The 20,019-nt window shown below is 60.0% G+C and overlaps 2 protein-coding genes across 6 annotated transcripts in view; one reads left to right on the top strand and one right to left on the bottom strand.

The window, feature by feature from the left end:
* Nucleotides 1-3,739, top strand: part of DGKD (diacylglycerol kinase delta) — an 82,460-nt gene extending 78,721 nt beyond the window's left edge. For all 4 annotated transcript variants that reach the window (XM_075528889.1, XM_075528890.1, XM_075528888.1 and 1 more), the window contains 3 exons: nt 765-882; nt 1,675-1,805; nt 2,351-3,739. In XM_075528889.1, coding sequence (XP_075385004.1) covers nt 765-882; nt 1,675-1,805; nt 2,351-2,431 — 330 coding nt within the window. In that variant the 3' untranslated portion in view covers nt 2,432-3,739. The remainder of the gene's footprint in view (nt 1-764; nt 883-1,674; nt 1,806-2,350) is intronic.
* A 2,288-nt stretch (nt 3,740-6,027) lies between these two features.
* USP40 (ubiquitin specific peptidase 40) overlaps nt 6,028-20,019 on the bottom strand; it is a 58,114-nt gene continuing 44,122 nt past the window's right edge. For both annotated transcript variants that reach the window (XM_075530296.1, XM_075530297.1), the window contains 11 exons: nt 18,990-19,026; nt 15,868-15,932; nt 14,587-14,661; nt 13,441-13,552; nt 12,973-13,067; nt 12,140-12,258; nt 11,561-11,626; nt 8,842-9,052; nt 8,559-8,654; nt 7,938-8,032; nt 6,028-7,408 (listed from right to left, as the gene is read on the bottom strand). In XM_075530296.1, the coding sequence (XP_075386411.1) occupies nt 7,297-7,408; nt 7,938-8,032; nt 8,559-8,654; nt 8,842-9,052; nt 11,561-11,626; nt 12,140-12,258; nt 12,973-13,067; nt 13,441-13,552; nt 14,587-14,661; nt 15,868-15,932; nt 18,990-19,026 (1,083 nt within the window). In that variant the 3' untranslated portion in view covers nt 6,028-7,296. The remainder of the gene's footprint in view (nt 7,409-7,937; nt 8,033-8,558; nt 8,655-8,841; nt 9,053-11,560; nt 11,627-12,139; nt 12,259-12,972; nt 13,068-13,440; nt 13,553-14,586; nt 14,662-15,867; nt 15,933-18,989; nt 19,027-20,019) is intronic.

Raw genomic sequence — 20,019 nt, 5'->3', positions numbered from 1 at the left:
GGTCAGAACGGACTTGGTGGTGCTGAGGGAGGCGACACCTGGACAGATGCAGGCAGGGGTGTGGGCACGCACACATTCCTTGATAGCGTGGTCTTTGCAGGGACATGTGGCGGTGACAGTTCTCAAATCAGGGTCCCCTCCCCCATTCTGTTCTCCCAGGCTAGGGCCAGGCTTCCTTTAGAGAGGTGGTCACTGTGCGAACAGATGGGCGTAGCAATTCAGCCCTGCAGATGGGCTAAAGGGCTGGCTGTCTTATCGCCGTGCACAGCATGTCGTACAGACCCCACCTTGCTCCCGCGTTCTGGGTCGGTGCCTCGAGAAGCGTCCCAGGGCTGCCCATCTGCTGTAGGTCGGGCTTTCTCTCACAGGACAACTCGGAGCCTGCTGCCGATACTTACAGACATATTTACAGCATGTTTTAATCCGAGCAAGGCACTGCTTACATAATGAACGAGTGAACAGTCTGGACGCTGTAGGACGCACGTGCGTGGGAACCCTGGTCTAGTGGTGATTGCAAGTTGGGGTACAGGCTGCAGGGTCAGAAGCCCACGGGAGAAGTTCTGCCCTGCCCCACAGGGTCACTATGCATCAGTGTCCATGCAGCGGCAGTGAGGGAGGTTGTGTGCCACATGACTTTGAAGGAGCATAACTCATGAATGCATTCAAGAGTGAGCGAGTCCAGGCTGGTTTGACGGGGCAGGGCGCCCCTTCCTGGTGGCGGGGAGCCGGGCGTGCGGCTGTCTCAGTGTCTCGCTTCCCCACAGAGCCTGATGCTGGATCCATCCAAGCGCAGCCGCAGCGGTAAATTCCGCCTGGTGACCAAGTTCAAGAAGGAGAAGAACAACAAGAACAAGGCGGCTCGCAGCAGCCTGGGAGGCCCCGGTACCTGCCCCTCCTGCCGGCCCTCTGGCTGCTCCCCCCTCGACCCAGCCGGCTCCGACCCCCGTCCCTTTCCCAGGATTACAACGCCTGTACTCAGTTCCCGAAGCGCCTGACCCCTCCCGGCTCTGCCCTGGCACCAGCCCTTGTAGCTGTCCCTCTGCCCTGAGGGTGCGATGGGAGGTGGGGACAGAGGTGACAGGGACAAACAAGGAGACAAACACTCTGGACTCAGGCCGCCAGCCAGGACCTGCCCCTTGGCCTGCATGTAGGCTGCTGGCTTGTGTGTAATCAATGCATCAATCAGGTTGCTGGCCAGAGGTGATGGTGGGCGGGGAAATCCTGTGGAGGGACCTGCCGAGGGCGCAGTCCCTCTGTGTGGGCACCCGGAGTGAGCTCCAGTCTCCCTCCGAGAGTTGGCCTTGGGTGCTGAGCATCTGCGCCCAGACTCGGAGTGGCTGATACTGGCCGTCCCTGAGGGCAGGCCCACCTTGATTTTTCTGAGCACGTGGGATGGGAAGTCGGGCTTCCGTTCATGATTGTGGCTGTGACAGCACAAGGTCTCTGTCCTGCACGTCTCCTTCCTGCCACGGCCCCAGAGTGAGGCCCCGTATATGGGGTTGCCTCGTAGAACGGTTGCTGGGAAAGGCCGGCCTGGCAGGAACGACCCTGCTTCTGCGCTGCCCGCACCCTGTCGCGCTGAGCTGCCTCCGCCTTCCTCTGGCCTGGCCGGTGGTGGGCTATGCTGTGGGCTCGGGCTGGCGCTCACTGCACCCCGCTTTCCATCCCCGACAGTGCACCTCTGGGGGACAGAGGAGGTGGCCGCCTGGCTGGAGCACCTCAGTCTCTGTGAGTACAAGGACATCTTCACACGGCACGACATCCGGGGCTCCGAGCTCCTGCACCTGGAGCGCAGGGACCTCAAGGTACTGGGTCCCTGCTCGGCCAGCCGTCCGCTCCCCTCCCACCCACCTCGGGCGCATGCTGGTGCCGCCCTAGGGGACAAGCTGTGAGTCTCCTCTGCGTCTCATAGAGCTCACCCCCCGAAATAAACAAGCCCCGAGCAGAGTGCAGGAGAGCAGTGGGGTGAGGGTCCAGGGTGTGTGCCACGCAGTCACCGGGCCGTCTCATGAGCTGCCATTTAAAACCCCGCTGAGGGTCAAGCCGAGCCCCTGGTGCACATCCTCCCACCCGGGTCCTGGACCTGCGGCGCCCGAGCTGCCAGCCTGTAGCCTCGCCGTGGAGTCCAGCCTTTGGGGTGGCGAGGGTGAGCCGGCTGCCCGGAAATTCACAGAACCATGTCGAAGGAGGGCGGGCGTGCCGTGTCCAGCCAGAGGTGGCTGCTGCTGTCAGCAAGCATCGTGGGCCCTGCTGGCAAGCAGGGGGCCTGTGGGGGCACAGAGAGCTCATTGGGGGCCCTGTGGTCCTCGAGGGGCAATGCCCACGCCCATGGCCGCCCTTTCTCCCCCAGGACCTGGGCGTGACCAAGGTGGGCCACGTGAAGCGGATCCTATGTGGCATCAAGGAGCTGAGCCGGGCCGCCGAGGCCTAGGGGCCGTGCTGGCAGCCTGCGTGCTGCGTACCCATGACTGATGCTGCCACCATGGTGCTATTGCCCCTGGCCATGCCGTGGGGCTGACCCCAACCAAGGCCACCGGCTGCATGCCTGGCACCCATGAACGATGTCCCCGATTGCTGACTGCGCTTGGAATGAAGAGAACCTTCTCCTGAGGTCTGCTGGTGGCTGTGCCTCCCCCCCCCCCCCAATCTGCTGGTGGCAGTGTCCCCAGTCCCCTCACCCCAAGGTCTGCTGCGGGCAGTGTCCCCTTGCCCTCACCTGGGTTTCTGTGCAGGTCCCTGGGGTGCTGGCTGCTGGTGGCCAGGGGGTTCTAGTCGCCGACCCTGATGACAGGACTGTGCCGAGAACCCTCAGGAACCTGGACAACTACATCAGGCCAGGGGTCACAGGCAGGACTGGGCCGATGTGGGGACAGGCGGGGCTGAGGCCACAGGTCCTGGTCACTGTTTCTCGTCCTTGCCGAGGGCGGTCACTGCCCAGGGGCTCAGGGTTCATCCTGGAAAGGAGCTTCTTTTCAACAGAGCCCTAGCCTGGGGTGCTAACAGTAGGCAGCATTTCTGTGGACCTCCCCAGGTCACCCATCAGGGTTTGCAGGGTGGAAGGGGCACCCATGATAGCCCCCTCCATGGGGCTGGGCTCTGGTGAGGTGGGCCCATCCCCACCTTGCTGGGACGGGAAGGACTGAGTGATGGCTGCCTCCCGCGCCCCTGGCTGGAAAGGGGGGATGGGAGGGGGGACAGCTGCGTGCCATCTTTCCATTCTGGGTGCCCTGTTCCCGTCACCGTAACGGTTGTAGTTGGAGGGGGTTTGAGGAGAAATTCCAGGTTCCCCAGAACACCCCCGCCCCCCCCACACACTTCCTTTTCAGGGTAACAGAGGAGGTAATGGTACCAGCTAGGGGGTGGGGTGGGGGGCTGCTGCTCCTGGGGTCCTCTGCCTTGAGCGGGCCCATTAAGTGTGAGGGTAAGTCCCAGGTGGCCTCCTCTCGGGGGAAGCCATGGAGGGAGCCCAGGGCGTCATCAGAACTCGGTCTGTGTCATCAGTGTGGGGACCTGCCTGCCCGAGGGCACCTCTGCTGTAGGGCCCAGCACGGGTGGGCGAGGCGTGGTGCCCGGGTGGGACCTGCCCCTCGTATTTATGATCCTAATTTATACCGCAATCCCGTGGAAGAGATGCCACGTGTACATTGTGTACATAGCCGACTTCTCATGGTATCGCTGTAAATACGTCGTTCCTGTGAATAAACAGTCCCGTTTTTGACCTTCCGGCATCAGTCACCGCATCATTCCTCGTGCTTTGACAGAAAAGTCCCATTTGCCAAAAATCTCTCCAACCCGGGTTCAGACGTGTTTTCCAGCCGCTCCAAAAATAACGTAGTTGTCGGCTGGGGACCAGGAGAGCCTGTTGCCACTGCAGTCCACGGGCGCTGTCTGAAGCGGCTGCATTCCTTCTGTGAGGAGGTGGGGGCGGGCTGAGCCGGCGCGGAGCGAGCCAGATGGGGCTCCCAGGGCGAGATCTCGCCCTTCCACAGAAAGCTGCCGCCCGTGGTGCAGCCACGGCTCCCTGTAGACTCCAAGGAAGCCACCACACTGAGACCGAGATCCTTTGTCATCATTTGCTCCCCTCCCCGATTCCTGGGGCGAGCTGGGTCCCAGGAGCCAACAGCAGGCTGGCAGGGGCGCCCACCCTGTGATCCTGGTGTGGGTGCGCCTTCAGGAGCCCACCTGCTCCAGGTGGGGAGGCAGATGTGGCCATCTGCCTCTGTAAAGAGAGCAGCCTGGGAAACTGAGGCAGGTCCTGTCTTTTGAGGGGCTCAGTGGCGTATGGGTTGCTCACTGGGCTAACCCCAAGGTTGGGAGTTGAAACGCACTAGCAGAGGCTTTCTGTGCTCCTGCAGATTCAGAGCTGCTGGACCCCACAGGGCAGTTCCACTCTACCCCCTGGCATCAGTGAGCTGCGACTGACTGAGGGCCGTGAGAGGCTGCCCTGCCGGGGCACCGGGAGTCGGGAATGCAAAGCAATGGGGTACTGTTTTGAGGTACGCCCCCCACCCAGGTCATGTATTTTGGGACCTCACACCTCTCATGGTCCTGTGAGAAGCAGACACAGGCATTGCATCCAAATATCTGTGACCTTGGCAGGCAGGATGCAGATGTCCTTGCCTGGCTCTACCTCCAGAGCGGCCAGTTGGCCCACACAGTGGCAGAGCTACACCCCAGCACCTGCCCCCACCCATCCTGTGCTCCTTAGTGGGTCGGGTGGTCTCTGGTTGTTTTATTAAGATGTCCCCCTAGGCTAGAGGTGGTGTGTGGCCAGGAACCCTCTGGGAGCTGGGGAGGGAGCACTCCAGGCCCTGGGCAGATGTGAGGGGGATCTGTGAGTGCCATGGCCTGATCTGGCTGACGTGGGCAGGTGGCAGAGCAGGGCAGAAGGGGACACTAAGGCATTCTTGCTCCATCCTGCCTGGGGGACCCAGTGCCTACACTTTCAGCAGCTGTCACTGGGCACATGACTCCGCCCCCGGGGTCCAGTCCCCTGCCCGGGGGCATCCTTCCAGAGTTCATCTCAGACCTCCAGTGGAGCTGGGGCCAGGCCATGAGCAGGAGATGATATTCGCTCTGCCCCTCTGGGCCCTGGCTGGGGAGAGCTGCTAGCTGGTGGCCGTGTCCTGAACTGCCTTGCTCTGGGAGGGGCCCGTGGCCAGGCTGCTGGTAGCCCAGGAGCTGGTAAGTGTGGCAGGGGAAGGGGGCACTGGTGCCCTGGCACCTCTTCTGCTTTGTCAGGGCGGCTGGTTTCCCTTTAGAAACTATGCCTTCCCATCCTCCCCTCTACTGCCCACTAAGCGGGTGGGCGGGTCACCCCCTCCCCAGGTCTGAAGCTGCAGGCAGCCTCTGGCTCCTTGGGGGTGGGGAGCTGCCTGAGGCAGGTGTTCCTGTCCTCTGCTCAGGGAACACTTTCCTCTCAGGTCTGACAACAGGGCCGGGTCACCACCCCATGGGAGGGGCCACCGGCCCGGGGTCAGCAAAGGGGGACACTGGCTAGATTGAAACCTAGGCCTGCCAAGGTTATCTGCGAATAGTGGGAATAACGCCCAGACGGCCCGAGTTCCGGGCACGGGGCGGGCCTGTCCTTTCATCCCTTTTCCACGAGATGCTGGCAGCCTCCTTCCCCATCTCACGTGGCTCCAATTTTGGGTGAACGGCGTCTAGCTGCCCCCCGCTTCCTTTTGGCTTGCAAGACCTGTCACTGTCTAATTGTTCAATGGATGCATTTTCTTGGTTTTTTTTTGGGGGGGGGGAGGAGGGGGTGTTTTCTGTAACCGGTCAACACTGCCATCTGCTTCCTTAGAAGGGAGTGCGGTACGGACCATGTCCACCATTCCTTCCAGCAGAATTTTTCCCACGAGCCTGGATTTATTTAAAACCAAAACATACTTCTGTCCTTTCTCAGCTGATAGTCTTTCTAAATATACGCCCTGTAGACGGAGCCCGGGGACCCTGCTTGGGAACCAGCCACCAGGGTTTCTCTTGAGGGAAGGGTGCTGAGCAAGCAGAACAGGCTGCAGTGAAACCGTTTATTGTTACACAAAAGCTCACAGTTCTCTCCCTGTGGCCCCTCCCTCTCCTCAGAAAGAAAGAAAAATCAAGCCAGCCAGCTGAGGCCACCTCCGCAGACCGCCCCCTCGCCCCCGCCCAGCTGGCCGAGTTAAGGCACATCCAGGAGCATGGGCTTGCCTCAGCCAGAGCCGGCCAGCAAGCCCCGGCTTTGGGTTCCATCTCCATCACCTGGGACGAAGGGAAGGGTGGCCCCGCCACAGCCGGCGGTCGAGCGGAGGGCAGCTCAGCTTCCTCCAGCGTGCCGACCTCACCAGACAGTTCCTGACAGCCTCTCTCAGCTGTGGGCGGGGCAGAGGATGGGGCACAAGTAACGACACAGGTGCCCACTTGTGATGGCAGGTTGTGACACTTGAATCTCACGCCCCCCCCCCCCCCAGCTCCCAGTGATGACAAGGACGTGTGACAAGTGTGTCCGTCTGAACTCAACACAGAGAGGCAGCATCTCGGCCCCTGAGCTAAGGTTGGGAAGGTGCTGGGTCTTGAGAAGCCTGCTGTCCGTGGGGCAGGTTTGGAAAGGCCAGCCACCTGGGCCTCCTCTCAGGAAGCTGTGCACTCAGGCCTGGCACCCCTTTCCACACCCCACCAGCTGGCTTGGCAACGAGGCAAGGACTCAGTGTGGAACCTCTTCCACAGTGGCCCCCCCCAAGGCCTCACACGGGAGGGGGCCCAGGGCCGCCTTCTGTCAGCAGTGTTTCTCTGAGCCGGCTCCCCGGCCGCTGAGACCTCACTCCAGGGCGACAGCACTTTATAGAGACCCAGCCCCGAGGGAGGACATGGGATATGGGAGCAGCGAGGAGGTCAGGGACAGAGACCCCCACGTTACAGGAGGGCCTAGGCAGGACCTGTGAGGGCAGCTCACAGGCCACACGCGCGCAGGCTTGTCACCACAGCCCGCTGGTGAGGCACAGCAGCACTTTCCCTGACACAGGGCAGGGTCCACGGAGCGCCAGGTGGGCATCTGATTGGTGTGGGCGGCCAGGGTGTGGACTTCACTGGCGTCAAGTGCCCGTACTGGTGCCCGGGCCAGGAATTTGGGATCTGTGTCTACTCAAGGCAAGCAGCACAGCAGGCCACAGAGCCTGCCTTCAGGGAGCGGTGGGCTCATCTTGAAAGACGTGGGAGGGAGGGCACCCATCTCACGGCCCTGCTGGCAGCAAGGTGAGACCCTGAGACAGGTAAGCAGCCGCCTGGATGGGTCCCAGGAGGCGGCAGTGGCCAGTGCTATCTGAAACTGTCCACCCGGATGGAGAGAGGGGTTTCTGGTCCCCAGGGCCGGGCCGGCGTCTCCATGCTGGCCAACACATCGCTGCTCTGTGCACGAAGGGCTTCTCGGCTGTGGGGACACGGGGCCACTGTCACCCAGGGGCAGGCACTCAGATCTTTAGGGCCAAGTCAGAATTGTGCACAGGCGTGTGGGCGATTCTGACCTGCGTTTTGAGAACCCCAAGGAATCCCTGGTTAGGGACCAGGCTCGGCATCTGTGCCAGGGACAGTGTGTTACAGCACTTCCCCTCTACGCTGCACACTGACGGAGCACGCTTACACGCCCCCACCTGCAGGTGGGCAGAGGAAAGGCCCTAGCAGGGTGATGGGTGGAACTGTCGGGAAGGGAGAGGAGCCGGGATCTCTGTCAGACCCCAGGGGGCTGGCATCTGAAAGGTAAGGCTCAGAGAAAGGGGAGGCTGCCTCAGGGATCCAACTGGACCCAGTCTGCGTCCCCCCACCACGTGTCCAGCGGTAGAGGTCCTCAGCTCCCAGCCCAAAGCTCTGGGGCACAAGCCCCACCTCCGGTGCTTCCTGGAGGGGATGGTGAGGGCAGGGCGCCCCCTGGGGGCCTAGCGGCCCCTGGAGCAAAACAGTACCTCTTCCTCCTCCTGAGGGCCGCTTCTCTCTGTTGCTCTTTCCCAAGGTCGTCTCTGAGGGTGCTGAAGTCCTCATCCTCGTCAACCAGCAGGTTCTGCAGGCCAAAGGCTCCGTGAGCGAGCTTGTCAGGTGGCATTTCTACCCTCCTTTCAGAGATGCATTTAAAAATGGTGAACACTGGCAAGGGGCCTGAGTTGCCCCTGAACTAGATGAAGCACCAGTGATGAGCACACAGCAGTGTCGGGCTTGGCGAACGCCAGCCAGTGCAGGGGCCGGCCCTGCTGGGCCGCCCCTCGATAGGGGACAGACCCCACACGGAGGCCCTTGGGCCCAGGTGGTCTGCATTCCAGTCTCCTTGGTCAGGACACCCCGCTGGGCTGGACAAGCTAGTATTTCCTATGTTGCAGCTAACAAGCGGATGTGAAATGCATCTAGAATGTTCTTTGCATTGTACACGACAGTCTGGTCTCACGGCTACATTCCCCCCACCCCCCACAGTTAGCTGCCCAGTCTCGGGGACACGAGGGCCACCTGCCCTATGAGAACCTGGTGATAGCACACCCTGCCCTGAGCCTGGGGGCCTGTCCCAGGGCGAGGATGATGTATGGTGAGCCATCTACCTTCACACCAACAGTGTCGCCGTCTCTCAGGTAAATAGGCGCTCCCTGTAAACTATCTTGCTTTTTCTTCTTTTTCCTCTTGGCAACTTGCTGGTTCTATGGAATAATCAGACACCTTTAGTCCTGTTGGTCAATTCCCTGTGACAGTGACAGCGCGTGGTTCACCGAAGCCTACTTTCTACAACTTCTGTCGCCAAGCCCGCCACCGGCCTGCACACAGGCTATGTCCCCCTCGGCAGGGCCAACCAGGAAGCCGAGAGCTCTTGGCAGCACCCCACTTTACCCAGCTCGAGATGGGGGTCCACTCGAACTTCTCAGGAAAGTGCTTGGCAATCTCGACCTTCTCCACGGGCAGCGCAAACACATCGGCCACACGCTGCCTCAGGGAGGCCGCGGTGCAGCCCCTGGTCGTGTCCCACACCACGTCCACCGGTGGGCCGTAGGTCCTCTGGCCAGGGAGACGCATTTGGGTCCGCAGCACCAAGTCCTGGGGGCTGTGGCAGAAAGGGCCATCAGGTGCCGGCGAGCAGAAGGGAAAACTCACGACTATGGGGAAGCTTCTGCCCCCACGTTTCTGTTTTTCCAAAGAGAAAGGTTCCCTGTGGGGTATAGCCCCATGGGACACGAGGAGCAGAGCCAGGCCTGTGCAGCCAGCACGCAGGCTGGGCTCAGAGAGGACGGTGTCTAGAGCAGTGATCCTCAGTCTTCCTGATGCTGCCGCCCTCTGACACGGCCCCTCCTGTAGGTGGGCGACCCGCCTGCAGACGGACACAGGAGCAGTGGCTCGGTTCCAAAGACCCTCGGAAATAGGGTCTTCAACGACCCCTGTGAAAGGGTCGTTTGACCCCCAGATTGAGAAGGGAGAAGGGGGTCGTGTGAGACCCACCGCAATGTAGTCAGACGGGTGTGCAGGAATCAGGCTGACTCAGGCCGCCTGCGGCCAAGTGTGCAACTGAGCTCTGCAGACTGCGTGCAGCACTGCGGGGCGACGCGGCATGCATGCGTGCATGGGGAGATGCACGGCACATGTGCAACGCACCTCCAAGTGCCACCAAGGCCCTGGCATGTACTTGCTGGGTGCGCTCCGTGCGGAGCTGGACTAGAGACACGGACACACAGCAGAGGGCGCCTACCCCACAGGGGCATGCATCCAGGGCCTTGAAGACGAGGGGAAGGCACTTCCCTAGGTGCAAATTGATGCCACGTTGGAAGGCCACATGGGTGGGTAGTGAGTGACCCTCGGTGACTACGGCCCTTCCCAGCCTGTCCTCTGGCTTTCACACGCCATTCTGGAGGGACTCATTGCTGTCACGCAGGAACACGGCTGGCCTGAGCTCCGACCTTCGGAGCGGTTGTGAATCAGACCACTCTCTCTGAGGGGGATCCTGGTTTCTATGACTTAAATGCTACAGCTGGGAGCAGAGAGAGCGAGCCTGGCTGATCGGGGTCAGCAGGGCGGATCCCGATGCCAGCTGGGGACATCTTGCCAGAGGCTGCAGGTCACATCCGCACAATCCAGGGGGAAGAGTCAACCACCCTGTCCAGGTGAAGCTGACTGCACTCTGTAACCCCACCAAACCTCCTTTCGCTGCAGGAGTCTGGTTAGAGGGTGGGGAGATGCTGACAGGATTCACCTGTGAGGAACTGTGACCAGGACTCCCTGAGCGGCCATCCTGCTGCGAACCAAAGGAGCCCACGGAGAAGCAGGGGTAGGGTCTCATCACCAGCAAGAGCCAGGAATGGAGGGGTCAGTCCTTGGCCCCAGTACCTGGCTGGCCCCTGCCTGACCTTCGGACTTTGGACTGAACTGCACCCTCCACCACGTCTGAGACGTTGTCCTCCAACTACGTGAGTTCTGTTGGCCACGGCAGCCACTGGCAGAACCCAGACAGACAGGAGGGAGCAGACGTCCTCTTGAAAGAGGTGGACTTTCTCAAGCTCCCACGTCTTGGGACTAGTTTGGTATCATTTCTTACAAAAGCTACGCCCGCGGTAAGGATGGCGGTGGTGAGGCAGGAGAAAGGGTGACGTGGGGGAGGGGAGGGAGTGGCCAGAGGAAGCTGTGTGAATCCCTGTGTGTGGGTGCTGGGAAAGGAGGGGCCGGTGTGCTCACAGAGGGCAGGAGCCAGGCTGGCAGTCTGTGTTGGGGGTGGGGGTGGGGGCGGGTGAGGTGGCAGCGGCTCAGGTCACACACACACTGTTAGGTGCCATGTTTTCTAAGCCCGCAGCAGAAAAACGGAGCTGCACGGAAGAATCCCCTACTCCGCACACTCAAAATGCCAGTGGCTCAGAGAACCCTTGACGGTGCCCACACTGACCGAGGGCAACAAAGACAAATGGCCACACTGCCTTTGTGTGGACGAGCCAACCCTTGTCCAATCAAGGTCAATGCCAGTCTGAGGAGGAGATGAGGCAGACACGCACATACACTGCTTGGGGGCACACACCTGGGAACAGGTTTCCTGTAAGTCTTCCTGGACATGACGGGCCTCACCTTCCTCGCTCAGAGCAGCAGGTGGGCCTGCAGTTGGCAGCCACCATGTAAACACTATTCAGCAGGGCTCCCATTCGAGACCCCTATTTCTGTAAGCACCACAGATGGGGTGAAGCCTGGATGCGGCTACTGCAGGACCCTGGAGCTAATCTCCAGGAGAGGGTGGCCTTGAGGAGAGGAAACCCTCACTGTTGGCCTGTGAGGCTAGTTTGTGTGACGAGGGGCAGCACAGCTGGACTGCAGAGGGCTGGGGCGCTCTTTGGTAGGGGTGCACGCTGCTCGTGCTGCTGGCTGGGCTCGGCTGGGCTGGGTGGTGTGTGGCAGTGAGCTGCCCATCTGTATTGGAGTCCCATCACCAGAGCACCAGCCCGGGACTGACACCGAGGCGTGTCTGGACACACTGGGGACCGCAGTGGACTAGAAGGAGCACATGCTCTCAGGGCACAGGCACTCCAGGGACAGGCGACAGCCCTCCGAGAGCACCCCTCCCCCTCACAGCCACACTCACCCCAGGTGCTCCTCCTGCTGCAGGGGCTCCAGGCAGATCTGCGGTCTCCTTCCCAGTCTGCAGTCCCTGGTCAGACACAGAGACACTCCAGGGGGGGCGGGGACCCAGGGACCCACCCTCCCTCCCTCCATCCCTTGCTTGCTACGCCCATTTCATATTTTTTTTTCTCCAGCAGAACCTCTCTGACACCACCCAAAGCCTTAACCTTTGTCAGTCAGAGCCCGCTGACCTAACACGGGCAGTCAAGTTGTCCCAGCGCATAACTGACCATCTCCCTGGGAGTTCTCCACCCCTTAAACGGGACAGCAGTTTGTTACCCACCAGGAGTCCCTGGGGTGCTTTGGGGCAAGCGTTGTAGTGACTGCTAACCACAAGGTCGGCAATTCAAACCCACTGGCTGCTCCCAGGGACCAAGAGGAGGCTGTCGGCTTCTATAAAGACTCACAGCCTCGGACACCCTCAAGAGGGTTGCCACTGAGTCAGGCGCGACTTGATGGCAGTGCGTTTGGCTTGGGTTCTGTTTCTGTCTGACTCCAGGGTCCCTGGCATTCCTACCCTGGCACGCGGGTTGGGAGGTACCTGAGTTGCTGCTGGCCACTCCTTAAGAGCCTGCCCAGGCGCCGGCTCTCCATGGTCCAGGCTCGCAGGCAGGCTGGGGTCGGCACAGCGAGCTCGCAGCAGGCGGGCAAGGCCATGGCCTAGGAAGCAGCAAACGGAGCTGTGAGCGGGAGGTGGCTCTGCGAGCAGCCCCGGCCCGACATGGCAGCACGTGCAGCTGACAGCCAGGAAGACGCTGAACAGGCTGAACAACCTGCCGCTGCTCTCCAGACAGGGCTACTTGCGGGGCCCGTGGGCCTCCCCGCTGGGCTCTGTCCACTGCCTCTACCACTTGGCTTCCTGCCCGCTCGGCGCAGGTCTGGCTTCTGAGAATGGCGAGCACAGCCCTCACTTCCAACTCCAGGGTGGCACTGGGACCAGGCGGAGCATTGCAGACGGCCCAGAGCCCTAGGGAAAGGGGCTCTGCCCCCGCCCCTGCTTCCCTGGGCAGGCTCGGCAGCATGCCCCCCTGGGAGGGGTCCCAGCTTGCAGCCCCCACACCAGCTGACACCCCAGGAAGGCGCAGCCGTGCTTAGAACTGAGCGATGAAACTAGGGAAACGAACACGTCACTACATCATGTTCCCCTGAACAACTCAGATGAACAGAGGCGGCAGCCCCCACGACGCTCGTCCGGCAACGCCCTGCATGCCAGTGTTGAGGCCAGAGGGCCAGTACTCACCCCTGGACACGGCACAGTACAAACGCCTTGTCCGGACAGACTGCAGCCGGTGGAGAAGAGGGCACAGAAGAAAGCCCTAATCTCAGCGGCTGCGGCCACACTAGCACTGACCCAGATGTGGGAGGAAGTCTGACCTGGGCCTTCAGATCCACCAAGGCGGCCTCCTCGGAGATGTCCACGTCCCCCAGGTGGAGGAGGGGAACGTCTGCGTGCAGGGGATCAGGAACACCTGCCAAGAGACAGGCACCAAGGGTGAGAGCCCACGGCCACTGGGAGGGCCCCAACGCCTGGCGACCAGGAGACACAGCAGTGCTGCCCACGGGGACTGCACTCCAGGCAGTGCCTCTTTGTGGAAGCACGGGCCTCTGGAGCACAAACCACTGACCTCTGGGCTTAACCCTGGGCTGCTGGGGCTCCTGGCAATGTTTGAAAGAGCCCCGGTTTACGTGTGACATGCGTGCCAGGAGAGGAAGGGCATGCAACCACCATGCACAACGGTGTTGGCGGCTGAGGGGCGGGTACAAGGCCCTGGGCAAAATCGGGCGCTGTCGTCGGCGGTGGGCCCTGATTGCTACACAGAGCAGCCCGCCTGCCCCCCTCACCTTGGGTGGACGCGGCGGTCCAGGTGGCAGCGCTCACGTGGTGCTGCTGGCTCTGGAGGCGGTATGCCGAGGGCCGAGGCTGGCGCCACCAGATGGCTATCTTCAGGACACCCTACGGAAAGGGGTGTGTCTAGCTGCTGCGACGGCCCCTCTGAGGACGCGCTCGAGGTACTCATGTCCCTCCTTCAGATTTACTGACTGCCTGCATGGGGTGCTTTGGCTTTTAAACAGTTAAACAAGACCTGGACCTCGGGCCACTTGGGCTGGGATGTTCTGTCTGAGACAGGGAGGGAGGGCACTTACGTACTTTCTAGGTGGCCCTTCATACAGTTTGGATTTTGTACGAGTATGAAAAAACCCCAAAGTCCCAGACAGTGAGTCACCGCTGATTCACAGCACACAGTAGGGCGGCCCATGGTTTCCACGGCTGTCATCGTCACTGGTGCCAACTGCCGCCCCCTCCCGACATGTAACTGAGAACGTAACACTGCGTGCGCGCGGGGCTCCTGGCCACGACCAGGAAACCAACGAGGAGAGACTTCTAGGCCGGCCGGCAGTGAGACACAAACCCAAAGGGGCAGAACAAGGTACCGGAGGGGACCCTGTGGTGGACCAGTCACCGCGTGTCCCGACAGGGAGACGAGGTGGGAGAGATGTCACCTCGTCGTCCTGTCTCTCAGCACGTGCGTTTTCGGCTCCTGTGCACATGGGTGAGTGATGGACTGGGCTGCTTTTCCCCACAAGTATTCTAGGCTTCCACATGCAAACCCCCCCCCCCCACCCCCAACAGTGGTTTCAGAAAGCCATAACCAGCAGTGGTACGGAAGGGCGGGGAGATCAGCTGCAGACAGGAGTCTGCAGCCGGCACCGCGTTGTGGGAGAGCAATCCGGCAGTAAGTGGCATCAAGCTTGGAAACGTCCACCCCTTTGTACTCTGTCACTTCATCTTTAGAAATCGACAGGATTTACAGGTAGTACTAGTTATAAGGAAAAATTAGAAATGCGAAAAAGTGTATAAATGCGTACAGTATGGCCGTTTGGTTGGTGGGCTTTAGCTACGATCCCCCTCTTTTCTACGGCTGTGCTTTCTGCACTCCTCTGTAACTGCTACTTCCACACTCTATTCAGAAGATCCCAAACTCTTACCGGAGGAGGAAGTGCCCCTTCCATTAAAACCAAAGCATCTCCAGACTTCACCGTGAGCTCTTTCAGGGTCGCATCCTGGGGATACAGAAAGGCGTGTGTCACGCACGGCTTCTGCGAGGAACAGATTGCTGTCTCCAGGATCTTTCCCAGGGATCGCAAACGAACAGATGAAGCAGAGCTTGGAGAGAGGGGGAACGGATGAAGCAGAGCTTGGCGAGGGGGAACGCGCCAAGGCCATCAAAGCTGTGGCTGCTGTGGACTAAATCGTGGGGTGTAAGCGATAAAATTCATCAGAGACAAGACATGGTGACGTGGAGTTCCACAGGTGGAGTATTAGCTAAGAGAGGTTTGGCAGGAGGAAACCAGAATGGATGGGATTTCTCCGGAAGGGGGGCGGAGGGACGGCATGAAGGAGCATCAGCTGTGGAGGAGGAGGCCCTCTGCTCCTGAGAGGGCTTTCAGAGACGATGTGTGGTGGTCAGGGGAGGCAGGGAGCTGGCAGAGGGCAGAGGGCGGCACGTCGGGTCAGCTGTCGTGTAGGTTGTGGGAACAGCCTGAGAAGGGCACAGTACAGCAGGGAGGAGAGGCCAGCTCCGAGCTTGCTTTCAGACACACTGCTTGGCACAGGCTGGGGAATTAACAGATAAGACAGCCCCAAGACCGCCGAATGCTATGTCCTGAGGATCCAGAGTCCCTGTTTTGACCGCCAGGAGCCCACTCCTGCGCCTCTCCACACCGACGCACTGGCTGCAAGGCCCCAGTGCATCTGCTTCATCAACCTTGTGCCGCCTCCGTGCCACTGCCGAGTCCTGACTGGCAGGGCAGACGGCAGTGGGTCCTGGGTACTAATGCCATGCTCACTAAGCTCCCTCTTGGGGTGCCACTCAAACGTGACAGACACACAGAGCACAGGGTGTTGGGAAATGGTGCCAAGAGACCCGTGTACCTTCCAGGCGAGGCCCGCAGCGCAGGCGCAGACAGCGCGGTGTGATTAAGGACCAGGGCCTTGGAGGGGCTGACAGGGACCCTGGAGAAGGGGCTTCATGGCTTCGGTGCTCTTTTCACGTCCCCTCACTGACTGACACCTTTTCTTCTCGGAAGCTCAGCTCTGACTGAGGCACTCCGCCTCCTCCCCCCAAGGCCAGGCCCACCACCGCCCAGCTGAGCCTTTTCTGCCGATGCCAGGAAGGAACCTGGCAGGCTTCCAAGTGCAGAGGGTGTGCTGCACGGACACACAGGACTCCTGGTCTGTTTGTCGGAAGAAAACGCAGAGAATCTTACTTCTTCACACAGAGCCTCCCCGGTTTCATAACACCAATCCATTTTCCGCAAATGCCACGTGTCTCCTATGGAGGAAGGAGAAAGTTCAGAGGGCACAAGAGGGCTTCAAATAGTCTAGAGACTTTCCAGGATTTGTTTGCCCATTTTCCTGTGAGCTCTTTAGAGCCCCCTTATGGTTTCTGAGTTTGTCAGGAATGAACTTTCCAGATAGGTCTGCTACTCTGCCTCATTCATCCTTTGCCGACACCGACTCCTAAGACCAATCCCTCCTCCTCCGCCCTTGTCCTGGGCACCACGACCACCACTCGGTCCCCCTCCTCCATCAAGGCTGCCGCTGAGAGCGCCGCCCTGCAGGCAATGTGGCAGATCACACAGGGCAACGATGAGGACGTAGCCCCCAGAGCTTCTCCCTGCCCAGCAGGCAGCCCTACCCTTACCCGCTCCCCATCCCCGAGGAGCTGCCACCGGGGATGGAGCCAGAGCCCGCCCGCCAGGACAACGTAGCCGAGGCCCCCTTGAGTTCAAGATGGGGGCCCTTAGATGCCGAAGTCTGGGGACGACTAGAGCGACAATCAGTTTTACACACACGGTGACGCCAACGCTGCTGGTACTTACTATCCGGATTGTCATGGTGGTGGAATCCAGCCCTGCTCCCCCCACCCAGGAAATTGCCCCAGGTGCCTCCTTCATCGACGACGAAGCATTTAAGCGAATGCAGGGCAAGAGGAACTGAGGGAGGGAGGGAGGGAGGAGACCAACTCTGTGGAGATCAAAGTTGATGGCCAGCTCAGTGGCGCCCAGCAGTGGATGACCAAGTCTGACCGCAGAGAAAACCATGAAGCTGCTCAGTCAGAAGGTGAGCAGCCAACAGGCCTGTGGCGGCGGCAACACCAGCTCACGCATCCGATTCGTCAGGCAAAGGAGCGCAAGCTGAAGAACACGTGGTCAGAGAACAAACTCAGCCGCCGCCAGACCCGATCCAAATACGGATTCTAGGGCCCGGGATCGGATCTCTGCAGGACCACCAGCTGACCTGGAGCCCCAGCCTTGCCTCTGGGCCCAGCTGCTCGCAGCCCAGGATCTCTCCCTGAAGACCCACCCTCCTCCAAGAAAAGGAACCTCTTGGATAGGTTTTTCCTTAACAAGCTCGGAACTCGCTCCTGCTTTCTGTGTAGGAGCTTGCAGACTCAGGCAGACGCCTCAGAGGGGCCCCCAGGGGAAGGGGGGGGCTTTGCTCCCTGGTGGGTGTGATGACATGTGGACCCCCCCCTCCTTTCCCACCTTCCCCCTTTTGGTTGTTTGTTGTTTTCTTTTTAAGCCAGGGATGTCTGTTGACATGAAACCTCCAGTCTGACAAACACACACCCCCTTTAGGAAACAACACTGTTGCGTGAGTTGGGTTAACCTGCCTTTCTCCCACACAGACTGTGCACCTGAGGAGGACGCTTGCCACCACACAGCCTCTCCGTCCTCGTTAGCTACCACGCATCACACATCAGTCCACCTACAGGAACACGTGTGCACGAGCAGAGTCCTTTCTAAAATCACCACGGGGTTGTACTCCTTTCTCTAGGCTGCAAGGTTAACAACACACCAAACCCGCCGAGTCGATTCCGACTCGTCCCGGTTCCAAGTCTGCAAACCGGACAGCCTCACCTTTCTCCCAGGACGGCCTAGTCCTTAGGGGTCCAATGCTTAACCCATAGCACCACCAGCACTCAGTAAATAAAGCTCCTCCTCCATAACATTTTAGTAAAGTTGCTTATCTGAGTGCTTTCTGCTTTCCAACAAGTGTGCTACGCTGGGGAATGCAAGACTGTCCTTTTGAGACCCCAGGCTCTAGAGGGGTGAGGCGCCTCGTCCCTGTGGAGCAAAGTTAGGATCCTGGCCGTTAGAAAAAGGGAAGTTTGAGTAATAGCATCTTAAAAACCACCCCACCCCACCCCCATCCACAGAGCTGAAGCAATAAACACACCCACCGTGGAGCCCACCGTGACTCCCGGTGACCCTGTAAGGAAGGACAGACCTGCTCCAGAGGGTTCCCAAGGCTTTGCCTTCATAGGAGAAGCTGATGGGTGCCAACTGCTGGCCTTGGCAACACGGACGGAGTAGTTCTCTTGAGGCTTGAAGGCCCACCGGGCTCTTTAGTTTTAAACACAGCAAAGCTGTCTTTTATGGTTTTCGTTCATCTAAGCACCATGAAATCCCCCAGTCCCCCCACCCTCCCAAGCCCCTTGCCATCCGGGCAAACACCATGACGTCAGGTCACCGCGTGGTGGAAGGGGCCAGGTGTGGATAAGAGAGCCTACCCAACTGCCCGCTGGCCTGTGAAATGGGAAGAGGAGGCTGCCCGAAGGCACTGCTGTCCACAGAGATGAGGCGCCTGACCTCTAGAGCCTGGGCTGCAGCTGCTTCCAGGAACTGAGATCCTCGGTTCCTCCCAGGCAGCAGCAGCAGGACCTGCAGCCCCTCACCAACCCCAAGGAGCCCTGGCAGTACAGCGGGTCGGCTCCTGTCTGCTGATGGACAGACCTTCCCCTCCTCACCCTGGGAGAAAGGCCGCAGACTGCAGCCCAGAAGCCCCAGGGGGCAGCTCTGCTGACTTGCCGGCCCACAGCACTACACCCCTGCTGGGGAAGGACCCCTCAGGACCAGCCAGTGGGAACAAAGGGGAGCGGACCAACATGCACACCCAACAATCGACTCCAACACCCCAGCTATCCCGGCTTGATAGGGTCAGTTCAGATTCGGGTGATCGCTCACATCCTGTCGCCTGTCCTGCATGAGGTCGCTAAGTATCAGAGTCGAGTCTGCGGCAGCCACCACCCGCTCACAAAGCCCCCACTGTGACTCAGTGCGACTTCTGGAAACTCGGTGACAGAGCAGGGTCACTCTAAGGGGACGGGCTTAGCTGTGTCTTCTCCCCTTTGCTGGCCTCGTCGAGGCTCTGTGTTCACTCGCAAACAAGAGCCAGGAGAACTCCAGTGTGAACACACATGAATGGAACGTGGATACCCCCACCCGGGAGAGAAAACGCCCGGGAAGTGTCCATTCGGTGCCCAGATAGCATGTTCAAAACAAAGGATGGGGCTCGGGTCACAGCGTCCTGGAGTGTGGCTTACCTGACAGGCCGGACTGCTCCAGCATTCTCTTCAGACACTGTGGAAGGGAATGAGCTCACCGTTAGCTTGCTCTTTCTGAGCTGCAGCACCCCGAGAAGCCCCCGGGGACCCTGGGCCTCTCCAAGTCTGATGCTCTCTGATAGTGCTCAGTGGATCGGGATACACACTTAGAAGATGACATTTCCAGTTGCTGTGGAGTGCATCAGAGCGGAATGGAAAGTCACTGGGTGAATGCCGGGCTCTCTCGGGAAGAAGACTGCCCAGGCGTTTCTTCCCAGGATTTGAGCTATCTTTGGTGAGGAGCCTGTGCTTAAGCCTCTGTCCGCCACCCCCTCCCATCCAGACCCCAGGCCCATGCTCAGCGGTAGGGCAGCTAATGACTGGTCTTGGCAGCCAGGACTAGGGTCAGTGTTGCTCCTCTCCTCCCAGCCAGGTCTTTAATGTAGGGCGGAAGGGCCCACTGACCAGAGAGAGCCAACGGTCACCCCTCAATGACACCAGGAGCAGCCACAGCAGAGAACGGCGTGTGCCATGCTCCCTCTGCCGGCCCAGGGAGGGTCAACAACCGAGAGGTCTTGAAGGAATCAAAGGTTAAAGTGGGTAAGCATGAACTGGTTTTCAAAGAGCCTTAGAATATCTGAACTCGTTTACAACGGACAAGAGCCACCGTTCCTGAGTGCTCACGCATACCCATGCGGTGTGCCAGGTGGCTGAGACGGGTGGACACGCAGAGGTCTCTGTGGAGAAGGTGACAACACTGACCGCAGGGAAGGGGCTCAAACAGGGCAGTGGCAGAGGGGGACTTTTTGACTCTCTCAAAATTCACAAAATGGGAGCAAAGCCACGATTACCTGTGAGATTAAAAAGAAACTGTGCAAAGGGCTTTCCAGTGGAACGAGACTGCTTGGAAACTGATGGCAGTGAGAACTGGCTCTACTGCAGTGGAGGGGCCGGGCAGCACTCAGAGGGCTGCAGGCCTCCTTCAGCGGGCAGGGACGGCCAGCGGACCAAGGTGGAGCGTCTGGCTTGT

The sequence above is a fragment of the Tenrec ecaudatus genome, chromosome 13, assembly GCF_050624435.1.
Source record: "Tenrec ecaudatus isolate mTenEca1 chromosome 13, mTenEca1.hap1, whole genome shotgun sequence".
NCBI classification, from domain to species: domain Eukaryota; kingdom Metazoa; phylum Chordata; class Mammalia; order Afrosoricida; family Tenrecidae; genus Tenrec; species Tenrec ecaudatus.
Note: the sequence above shows the minus strand (reverse complement) of the source record. Positions and strands in the feature narration are given on the sequence as shown.